Genomic DNA, 12,428 nt, shown 5'->3' on the forward strand with positions numbered 1-12,428 from the left:
TCAGCTGCTGTGTCCCAAGGTGACATCTGTGCACAGCCCCCAATGCACAGAGGGTGAGTTCGGGGACACGCACCTGCACCCACACAGATATCACGTTGATACACAGTGACTGTGTCTGTGCAGCCCATAGTCCGCCAGCAAGTAGTTGCATGCAACACCTGTGCATCCCTGTGCCAGCAGAACTTGCTCCTGCATGACATACAAAGGTAATCGGCCATGTGAATGAGCCCAAAGATGGGTATATGGAAATGAACAGCTATAAGGAGAGGCACCAAGAAAAATCTGGTTTTCGGGGTAGGACTGGTAGCACCAGGGAGTAGGACAGGTAGCACTAGGGGGAGACTGTTATCTGAAAGAATAATGGATCTCAGCAATAGTGGAGGACAACGCAGCAATCACCCAAAGGAAACCGGTGATATGGGGAAAATTAGACCAACAGCAAAATTGGTAAACAAAAATGTTTGTAAGGTAAAGATCAAAGCCTAGGATACTGGGTATGTCTCAACCAGTGACCAGGTAGGGCTTGAAGCAAATTACCCTAACCCCTGAAGGGAAGGGAGATCTAAATAAATCAACCCTCTGTAGAGTAATCTATAGGGTGATAGGGTAGGGGACATTCAATGTAAAACAAAGACGGGTGAATTACCAAGTCCCTTTTAAAGTGGTTGTAAACCCACTAAACAAAAAAAACCTGTAAGACAAAGGCATAATGAACTAGTATTCGTTGCATACTAGCTCATTCTGAAATACTCACCTTCGATCGAAGCCCCGGCGGCGGTCCCAGTACACAGCTCTGGCTGGCGACATCGCTCCCAGAGTTACTTCCGGGTATCGCGGGCCTCCGGCACTGTGACTGGCCAGAGCCACGATGACGTCACTCCCACCAGTAACGGCACACTAGCTGAAGCAACGCCACGAATGAGCCATTGCTTCAGTGCGCATGTGCCGATGACGTTGGCACATGCTGATACCGTGCAGGTTTAGGGGATATCAGGGGTAGCTACAGGTAAGCCTTATTATAGGCTTACCTGTAGTAAAAAGTGGATTGTAAGGTTTGACAACCACTTTAATAAAGGGGTGTGGAGATTCACACACCTACACAAAAGGGAAAAATACACAGTAACCAAATAGGTGTGCAGGGACCTCCGAATAATGGGATGAGAAGCAGAAGGGATGGTAGGAGAAGGGTTTATGTTAACTTTAAGTGGACATTTTGCCTCTAGCACCGTTCCTTTCTTCTATTTTTTTTAACTAAAGCATTTTGTGCAGAAATGGCTTTTAGTGAATAGACTATTAATAGGTATCAGTTTCAGAACTTAATTTTTTTTAAAAATGATCCAAAGCTATTGTAATTTACATTTAAAGTATAGCCAAAGGCATTTTTTTTTTGCCTTGAATAGAGTGGAGAGGGATTAGAACACCTGTCAGTTTTTATTGCTGTCTGTGCTCCCGAATTTGTCATGTTTACCATTAACATCAAAAGTGAAAATGAAAGAAAATCCCAAATTTAGGGTTGTCTCCAGAACAGTAATAAAGGGGAAATCTTACAATTGGGACACTAGTTCTGGTCACAGTAAGAGATTCCCCTTCTCTATTGTAAGGGATCATTTCAGTCAGGATCCACTCACTCTCCCATCCAACCTGGGGTGCTTCCTACAAGTACTCGGGAATAAGTTTAGACACACTGTGCTATTTCAAATCTATTCGGGACTTTTTTTTTATTGTGTACAACCTTATTTGTCATGTTTACCATTAATACCAAAAGTGAAAATGAAAGCAAATCCCAAATTTAGGGTTGTCTCTAGAACAGTAATAAACCGGAAATCTTAAAATGGAGTCACTAGTTCTGATCACAGTAAGAAATTCTCTTGCTTTGGAAGGATTTCCTCTCACTTCCTGTTTTGGCTATGGGACAGGAAGTGCAGGTAAATCTCCCCAATGGGACACAGAGGGTGAAAATAAACTGACAGGGGTTATAACCCTCCCTTACTCCATCCAAAATAAAACCTTTAGTTCTTCTTTGGGTAATGGTAACAGAGGTAAAATATACAGTTTTTAGTTACATGGAATACCTCTAAACCCTCCTCAACACAAGCCACTGCTCCCCGGTGGGATGAGGATAAACATACTATCTGAAGTCACAGATAGAAAGGCAGTGCTTATAGTAGTGATTGGACTTGTAGTCATTACAGTGGCTGATCTTCTTTCAGAAGCTTCTAAAGACTACAGTTATGGCAGGCAGCATAGCCAGTAGCACATAAAAAAACACCCTGCAGCTATAGGGAAAGACAGATTTTATCATAGTGGGTCAGCAACTATATAGTTGCCACAGGACCCCCGGGTTACCCAAAAATGGATATGTTTCTATATTAAAAAAGCTAAATAGCACCACATTTCTCCTTTTATTGCTAAAGTAGTCAGGATAAACAAGATACTTCCTTTGGTACTAAGACATGGCTGGCAGGGGATGCTACAACACTGATTTTCATTCCAACATAGCATGTGTCAGTATTGCTGGTCTCCATTGCTTTTATAAGGCATATATGTCGTCATTAGCGAGAGGTTTACTTTTTCTGGTCCTGAAAACGCTGCTAAAATTTGGGACTGTATTTGAAGCATTTTCATAAAGGGAAAGGTATTTTACATTTTACGAAATTTGACAGTTCTTGCGTGAGATGTAAGCATTTATATGTTTATTTACTTATCCTGTTTGGTTTCTTTAAAGACAATCTGCCACAAAGCTGGTGTGAGAAAACTCAGAGGGAAGCTACCATACTGTGACTCTCCGTCTGAATATTAAGTCAAGGCCAGTGACTCTATAGGGCTAGTACATGTCACAGGATTCAGAGAATAATAGCTTCCATCTAAGTTTCACATTTCACACAGCTACTTTGTGTGGTAAAAAAAATGCCTTTGAAGAGAACCCATGTGCTTTACAGAGAAGGACTCATCTATTCTTTGATGCAGGATTCATGACATTTCAACCAATCAGTAACTTTTAGGGGGCACCAATGGCTAATTTTTCTCTGTTTGGCTGCAGAAATATTTTAAAGTGCTCCAGTCACCCTCAGACAATGGAGGTAGCCATATTGTGGGCTAGATCAATGAACTGTTCTGCACTCTGGCTTTCACAAGGAAATACAGGGCATGGGATACTTAATTCCACAAAAAATTGGCTGAGTATTACTAGTTCAAGTTTAGGCTGATTTTAACATGTGGCCTAAGGTGATTATATCAACTGTACACAATAGGGCCCATTCACAACTACACTATATTGCCAAAAGTATAGGAACCCCTGCCTTTACACGCACATGAACTTTAATGGCATCCCAGTCTTAGTCCGTAGGGTTCAATATTGAGTTGGCCCACCCTTTGCAGCTGTAACAGCTTCAACTCTTCTGGGAAGGCTGTCCACAAGGTTTAGGAGTGTGTTTATGGGAATGTTTGACCATTCTTCCAGAAGCGCATTTGTGAAGTCAGGCATCCTGATGTGGACAAGAAGGTAGAAGGCCTGGCTCCAGTCTCCGCTCTAATTCATCCCTAAGGTGTTCTATCAGGTTGAGGTCAGGACTCTGTGCAGGCCAGTCAAGTTCCTCCACCCCAAACTCGCTCATCCATGTCTTTATGGACCTTGCTTTGTGCACTGGTGCTCAGTCATGTTGGAACAGGAAGGGGCCATCCCCAAGCTGATCCCACAAAGTTGGGAGCATGAAATTGTCCAAAACTGTCTTGGTATGCTGATGCCTTAAGAGTTCCCTTCACTGGAACTAAGGGGCCAAGCCCAACCCCTGAAAAAAAATCCCACACCATAATACCCCCTCCACCAAATGATTTGGACCAGTGCACAAAGCAAGATCCATAAAGACATGGATGAGTGAGATTGAGGTGGAGAAACTTAACAGCCTGCACAGATTCCTGACCTCAACCTGATAGAACACCTTTGGGATGAATTAGAGCATAGACTGTGAGCCAGGCCATCTCGTCCAACATCAGCCCCTGACCTCACGCGCTTCTGGAAGAATGGTCAAACATTCCCATAGACACACCCCTAAACCTTGTGGACAGCCTTCCTAGAAGAATTGAAGCTGTTATAGCTGCAAAGGGTGGGCGCAACTCAATATTGAACCCTACGGACTAAGACTGGGATGCCATTAAAGTTCATGTGCATGTAAAGGCAGGTGTCCCAATACTTTTGACAATATAATGTTTGTGTAAAGCTGGGGACCTTCCTTTAAAGCACAATAAATTGCAGTGCACTTATGTGAACCAGCCACATAGGGAAGAAATTGATTTCTGCTTGAAATGCATATTCATGTAGTACAAGTCATACGCCAACCATGGTGAGTTGGCCTACTTCAGCATGTAGCCTAAGACACAGCCTTTGATTTGCATTTGTTTCTAATAAACAGATATGTTGTATATTTGCTAAGCCAGCAATATGGCTGTCTGCATTGTTTCTGGGTGATATGATGGACTAAACTAATTATTGTAGTTATCAAGCATCTAGGACACGATGGTCAGTTCTTTTTTTCACACTATGGGTTGTGTTAAGGTACGTTTTTTTTTTTGTGCGTTGAGGCCTGCTGTGTTAAGGCAGCTTATTCATTTTGAATTGCTGGCAGAGTACCTCAAAACATGAAAAATGTACCTGCACCATTTCTTTCACTGCAGCACATTGCAATACACAAATGGTTCACATCTGTGCATTGTGGTGTACTAAAATGCACATGCATTGTGGTGTGACTAGGTGCTTGGCGAGCTATTCAGGATTAATTTAATTGCGAGCGTTAACATGCCAAGTGGTATAGCACGTTACTGCAATGCAACAGTAGGATTAGGCCCTCAAGGATGTGATGTCAGTAGGACCTAGTTCTAAAATCATGTCCACAAAATTTTTGACAAATTTGCTTTGTTAAATAGGATAAAAAGTTGAGCTAGACTGATGTATTCTTATTCTATGGTTCACAGGTTCGATGGATGTAGAAGAGAGGAATCGGCAGATAAAGATGAAGATCAACAAATATAAGCAGGCAACTGGCTCAGACTCAAGGCTAGAAAAAGATTTTAATTCCAAGGTAAAGAAGAGCTTCTCGAAAATTAGGTCAGGTCAGGTTTTATTGCACAAAACGATACAGCAGAAGAAGAGCACTTCTGCCAGGTTGATATGGTTTTCTAAGTCCCCAGTGAGAAGACTTCCCCTCTCTTCTCCTGATGACAAGTCTTCTGATGACACAATTTCCTGCCCCTGTGATATCCTAACATGGTGTCATCAGGAGAAGACTTCCCCTCACTCCTCCTGATGACAAGTCTTCTGATGACACCATTTCTTGCCCCTGTGATATCCTAACATGGTGTCATCAGGAGAAGACTTCCCCTCACTTCTCCTGATGACACCATGTTAGGGTATCACAGGGGCAGGAAATGTGGGTAAATACCCCCCGTGAGAATATAACCAAAACAACCTCACAGACCTGTCTCAGAATACGTTTGCCATCTAGGAGTTCTGAGAACACTATGTGGTTGATTTACTAATGGCAAATTGACTGTCCACTTTGCAAAGTTCAGTTGCTCCAGAGCTTAGTAAATGAGGTAAAGCTTCACTTTGCAAAAAGTACCCAATCACGTGCAAGGAAAATTAAAAATAACAGCATTTTTGCTTGCACATGATTGGATGATGGAAGTTAGCAGAGCTTCTGCTCATTTACTAAGAGCTGGAGCAACTGCTCTTGTAGAGTGCAACTGCACTTTGCCATGTGCAGTCTATTCGCCTTTAGTAAATCAACCCCTATGACTTTGTTGATCTAGATGCTTGCTCCAGGTCATTGACTCAAAGTATTGATGCTTTGGATAAGCATGACAGTCAAGCAGCTCGAATTTTTGGAAGGCCAGCAACGGCAGCTTCCAATTTTTTCCCAGTATAGGTTTCCTTTAACAATAACAGACCACACACCACCACTAACCCAACTGCATCACCACCAAATGCACTATTAACCTCACAGCCTACCAGTGAGATAAGCCTGAAGGCCCACACAAATGCATATTGTAATAAAAGCTAACTTCCAGTACACCTGCCACACTATGAAATGTTTGGCCCAACCAAAGGCTCTTTGTGAACAGTGTAATGAGCAGACAATACTGAGGTTGCACAAAGATTGGACTTCTAGTTAATGCTATGCTTTACATGGCAGGATTCCAACTGAATGCACCTACAATGGCCTGGTCTTTGCTGAACCAGAACATTTATTCAGAGATGGTACCTTTTCAGCCTTCTTGTTTTGATTTTCCCGAAAGACCCCCTATCAGTACCATAGGTCAGTGTTCTTTTTCATCAAAACCAATTTGTTTCATCAAAAACATTTAGTGGTTTGGCCATTTTCCCCTGCCATGTAAATGTTGTAATACCCCTTTTTCTAAACATTTAGTATGACAAGTGTTTGTGATTTAAAGGGCATGGTTTTGCCTGCTTCATGCTGTGAAAACATTTCGGCATTCAGGCAATGCTGAATTGTTAAAGCGGAACTTTACCCATAGCAACTTAATCAAAATAATGTTCTTTAGCAAGGAACATACATTCCACATTCATAATCATGCTACCAAAATGAATGTGTGCTGTAAACTTACTCCAGCATTGTTCCTGTTTCTTCTTACTGGAGGCTGGCATTTTGCTGAAGCCCAGAGCCCCTGAGCATCAGTAAAACTTTAAGCTGTCGGCAGATCAGCCTCTACATTTTTGGCGCAGTGCTGAAAAATAGTGAGCAACTCAGCATGTGCAGAGAAGGGTGAGACAGTGTATTACTGGATTTTAAACAGTCTAGGCACTTATCTTTAATGTTTTACATAGCTATACCTGCAAAAGGGGCCAGTCTGACGTGATCTAGCAGGATCAAATTTTCTGTCTAAAGTTCCACTTTAATGTCACCCAGTTCTACAAGACTTTCTGATTTGACAATAATTGAATAAGTGATGTCACAATAATTTCCTTCCCTAGCCAAAGCTGTTTGCAGGTCTGATGTCCTAGGAGATTTTAGAAACAGTGGAGGAACACAAACAGGGAGGTAGCTCTCTCTGTGCCCTATATATATATAGATATATATATATAGATATATATATATCTATATATATATATATATCTATCTATATATATATAGTACACCCCTCACATCTTTGTAAATATTTTATTATATCTTTTCATGTGATAACACTGAAGAAATTACACTTTGCTACAATATAAAGTAGTGAGTGTACAGCTTGTATAACAGTGTAAATTTGTTGTCCCCTCAAAATAACTCAACACACAGCCATTAATGTCTAAACTGCTGGCAACACAAGTGACACCCCTAAGTGAAAATGTCCAAATTGGGCTCAGCATGTCAATATTTTGTGTGGCCACCATTATTTTCCAGCACTGCCTTAACTCTCTTGGGCATGGAGTTCACCAGAGCTTCACAGGTTGCCACCGGAGTCCTCTTCCACTCCTCCATGATGACATCACAGAGCTGGTGGATATTAGAGACCTTGCGTTCCTCCACCTCCTGTTTGAGGATGTCCCACAGATGCTCAATAGGGTTTAGGTCTGGAGACATGCTTGGCCAGTCCACCACCTTTACCCTCAGCTTCTTTATCTAGGCAGTGGTTGTCTTGGAGGTGTGTTTGGGGTCGTTATCATGTTGAAATACTGCCCTGCGGCCCAGTCTCTGAAGGGAGGGGATCATGCTTCCTTCTGGGACGACAGCCATACAGACCAATTTGATGCAGTGTGCGGCGTATGGTCTGTGCACTGACAGGCTGACCCCTCACCCCTTCAACCTCTGCAGCAATGCTGGCAGCACTCATACATCTATTTCCCAAAGACAACCTCTGCATATGATGCTGAGCATGTTCACTCAACTTCTTTGGTCAACCATGACAAGGTCTCTTCTGAGTGGAACCTGTCCTGTTAAATGGTCTTGGCTACCGTGCTGCAGCTCAGTTTCAGGGTGTTGGCAATCTTCTTATAGCCTAGGCCATCTTTATGTAGAGCAACAATTCTTTGCCATGAGGTTCCATGTTCAGTTTCCAGTGACCAGTATGAGAGAGTGAGACCGATAACACCAAATTTAACACACCTGCTCCCCATTCACACCTGAGACCTTAACACTAACGAGTCACATGACACCGGGGAGGGAAAATGGCGAATTGGGCCCAGGTTGGACATTTTCACTTAGGGGTGTATTCACTTTTGTTGCCAGTGGTTTAGACATTAATGGCTGTGTGTTGAGTTATTTTGAGGGGACAGAAAATTTACACTGTTATACAAGCTGTACACTCACTACTTTACATTGCAGCAAAGTGTCATTTGTTCAGTGTTGTCACATGAAAAGATATAATAAAATATTTACATAAAATGTGAGGGGTGTACTCACATTTGTGAGATACTGTGTGTGTGTGTGTGTGTGTTATATATATATATATATATACACACACACACACACAGTGCAAAGAAAAAGTATTCATACCCCTTGACATTTTCCACATTTTGTCATGTTACAACCAAAAGCGTAAATGTATTTTATTGGGATTTTATGTGATAGACCAACACAAAGTGGCACATAATTGTGAAGTGGAAGGAAAATGGTAAATGGTTTTCAACGTTTTTCACAAATAAATATGTGAAAAGTGTGGCGTGCATTTGTATTCATCCCCTTTACTCTGACACCCCTAACTTAGATCTAGTGGAACCAATTGCCTTCTGAAGTCACCCAATTAGTAAATAGAGTCCACCTGTGTGTAATTTAACCTCAGTATAAATACAGCTGTTCTGTGAAGCCCTCAGATTTTGTTAGAGAACCTTAGTGAACACACCATACAGGTCAGGGATTAAGTTGTGGATAAGTTTAAAGCAGGGTTAGGTTATAAAAAAATATCCCAAGCTTTCAACATCTCATAGAGCACTGTTCAATCCATCATCTGAAAATGGAGAGTATGGCACAACTGCAAACCTACCAAGACATGGCCGTCCACCTAAACTGACAGACCGGGCAAGGAGAGCATTAATCAGAGAAGCAGCCAAGAGGCCCATGGTAATTCTGGAGGATCTACAGAGATCCATCCACATCTCAGGTGGGAGAATCTGTCCACAGGACAACTATTAGTCGTGCACTCCACAAATCTGCCCTTTATGGAAGAGTGGCAAGAAGAAAGCCATAAATAGTTTAATTTGCAGTTTGGAAGAAGCCATGTGGGGGATACAGCAGACAAGTGGAAGATGGTGTTCTGGTCAGATGAGACCAAAATTGAACTATTTTCCCTAAGACCAAAACGATATGTGTGGCAGAAAACTAAAACTGCACATCACCCTAAACACACCATCCCCACCGTGAAACATGGTGGTGGCAGCATCATGTTGTGGGGATGCTTTTCTTCAGCAGGGATATTGAAACTGGTTAGAGTTGACAGGAAGATGGATAGAGCCAAATACAGGGCAATCTTAGAAGAAAACCTGTTAGAGTCTGCAAAAGACTTGAGACTGGGGTCAAGGTTCACCCTCCACAGGACAACGACCCCAAATATACATCCAGAGCTACAATGGAATGGTTTTGATCAAAGCATATTCATGTGTTAGGATGGCCCGGTCAAAGTCCAGACCTAAATCCAATTGATAATCTGTGGCAAGACTTGAAAATTGCTGTTCACAGACACTCTCCATCCAATCTGACAGAGCTTGAGCCATTTCGTAAAGAAGAATGGGCAAAAATGTCCCTCTCTAGATGTGCAAAGCTGGTAGAGACATCCCCAAAAAGACTTGCAGCTGTAATTGCAGTGAAAGGTGGTTCTACAAAGTATTGACTCAGGGGGGCTGAATACAAATGCACACCACACTTTTCACATATTTATTTGTAAAAAATTTTGAAAATCAGTTATCATTTTCTTTCCACTTCACAATTATGTGCCGCTTTGTGTTGGTCTATCACATAAAATCCCAATAAAATACATTTATGTTTTTGGTTGTAACAGGACAAAATGTGGAACATTTCAAGGAGTATTAATACTTTTTCAAGGCACTGTAGTAGAGCCTGACTGACTCACAGATGCATAACATTGGGAACCGATAGACAGGTTTACTATCTTTATTATTTGATAAAATAGTGGTACATTAGATCAGCACTCCTTATTTCTCACAAAAACACCATATGACAGTATTGGGTAAAAAAGTGATAGTGTTGTCTATATTTAAAATCTGATTTTTTTTCCACATAAATTGAGGGATTGATTTACTGAATGCAAATAGGCTGTTCTCTTTGAAAGGGAGGTTTCACTTTGCAAGGGAATTTGCCACAGCGCTCAGTGATTGTGGTGCAAATTCACTTTGCAAAATAATATCCAATCAAACGCAAGGCAAAAAAATGCATTTTTTTTTCACATGAATGGATGATGGAAGTCAGCAGAGCTTCACCTCATCCACTAGATTCTGGGGCTATTCTCCTTGCAAAGTGTGGCTTCCCTTGCAAAGTGAACAGTCTATTTGCCTTTAGTCTATCAATGCCAAAGGGTTTGGTCTTTGCACAAACCTTTTGAAGTGTTACTAAACCCAGGACCCTGCATTCACTATATCTGGTCTCCCACAGTACACAGAACATGGAAATGCAATTATTTTAGTAAATATAAACTGCTTAATACCTTTTCTCATCAGCAGTATATAGCAGTCTTGTGACTTCTATCAGTGTCCGGCCAAGCACTGGTTAAAGCTTGTAGGGGGAGTTTTCTTTCTCCTCTGACTGTCCTATAAGGTTGCATGACCCCTGACCCTCTGTCTGGACAGTGCTGATTGGCCCTGTGCAGATCACATGCACCCTCCCAAGAAAAAACACTCTCTAGCAATACACATCCAACTGAGAATGTGCAGAGTGCCTCCTAGGACTCTTTGCTATCTGCAGATGGATTGGGGACAGTAAAAGAAGGGGAGGATCAAACAGCCTTTTTATACAATGCAGAGGATTAACCCCTCAGGTCCCACAGTGAGTATAACAAGCATGTTTTACTGCATATGCAGACTGTTTTTACTGTTGTGGGTTTAGTAACACTTTAAGTTATCTGTGCGTACTCAAATAAATAAGAGCTTCCAGATATATAATGTGGGGTTCCAAACTTTTTAGCTTAAATATTTATCAATAGAAAACTTGCCACTTTGGCATTTCCAGTGCTCCCATGCAAAGCCACCAAGAAGCATATTTTACAAGGCAACCTCTATGAAGAAATTGCTGTCATTGGGAGGAATTGCGCCCCATCATTGGCGTCAGTGGGAGGAATAGTGCCCCATTGATGGTGTCAGTGGAAGGAGTAATGCCCCATTGATGGTGTCAGTGGAAGGAATAGTGCCCCATTGATGGTGTCAGTGGGAGGAGTAGTGCCCCATTGATGGTGGCAGTGGAAGGAATAGTGCCCCATTGATGGTGTCAGTGGAAGGAATTGTGCCCCATTGATGGTGTCAGTGGGAGGAGTAGTGCCCCATTGATGGTGTCAGTGGAAGGAATAGTGCCCCATTGATGGTGTCAGTGGGAGGAGTAGTGCCCCATCTTTGGTATCAGTGGGAGTGATAGTGCCCCATCAATGGTGTCAGTTGGAGGAATAGTTCCCACCATTGGTGTCATTGGGAGGAATAGTGCCCCATCATTGTAGTCAGTGGGGGGGGGGAGACATGCCCCATCATTGGTTTCAAACGAAAATATAATGCCCCAAGGGCCAGATAAAAGCAATCAAAGGGCTGCCTCTGTCCCCTGGACCGCAGTTTGGAGACCACTGATTTTATACAGTTAGATTCATGGCAATAATTATTTCAGTACATGTCCAAATAGAGGCTTATTGGTAAGTAGTTCCTGGAATAATGAAATATGAAGCCATTAAGGTAAAGTATAACATATGTTCATGTGAAGTTCTATATGACAAAACCTATACTGAAACAGAATCCATCAAGAATGATTGCCTTTAAAAATCAATCTCATCAATTCACGCCACGCTAAACCAAGTCTCTCCCTACATCTGTTGTAAAGAGTATTACATAGTTACATAGTAGGTGAGGGTGAAAAGACACAAGTCCATGAAGTCCAACCTATGTGTGTGATTATATGTCAGTATTACATTGTATATCCCTGTATGTCATGGTCATTCAAGTGCTCATCTAATAGTTTTTTTAAACTATCGATGTCCCCCCCGCTGAGACCACCGCCTGTGGAAGGGAATTCCACATCCTTGCCGCTCTTACAGTAAAGAACCCTCTACATAGTTTATGGTTAAACCTCTTTTCTTCTTATTTTAATGAGTGGCCACGAGTCTTGTTAAATTCCCTTCAGCGAAAAAGTTTTATCCCTATTGTGGGGTCACCAGTACAGTATTTGTAAATTGAAATCATATCCCCTCTCAAGCGTCTCTTCTCCAGAGAGAATAAGTTCAGT

The 12,428-nt window shown here is 41.9% G+C and overlaps 1 protein-coding gene across 49 annotated transcripts in view; it reads left to right on the forward strand.

Moving 5' to 3' along the window:
• RIMS2 (regulating synaptic membrane exocytosis 2) overlaps window positions 1-12,428 on the forward strand; it is a 911,223-nt gene that overhangs the window by 744,479 nt on the left and 154,316 nt on the right. For all 49 annotated transcript variants that reach the window (XM_073632100.1, XM_073632110.1, XM_073632087.1 and 46 more), the window contains one exon: window positions 4,969-5,075. In XM_073632100.1, coding sequence (XP_073488201.1) covers window positions 4,969-5,075 — 107 coding nt within the window. The remainder of the gene's footprint in view (window positions 1-4,968; window positions 5,076-12,428) is intronic.

Source organism: Aquarana catesbeiana, linkage group LG05 (genome assembly GCF_042186555.1).
Source record: "Aquarana catesbeiana isolate 2022-GZ linkage group LG05, ASM4218655v1, whole genome shotgun sequence".
In the NCBI taxonomy this organism is placed as follows: domain Eukaryota; kingdom Metazoa; phylum Chordata; class Amphibia; order Anura; family Ranidae; genus Aquarana; species Aquarana catesbeiana.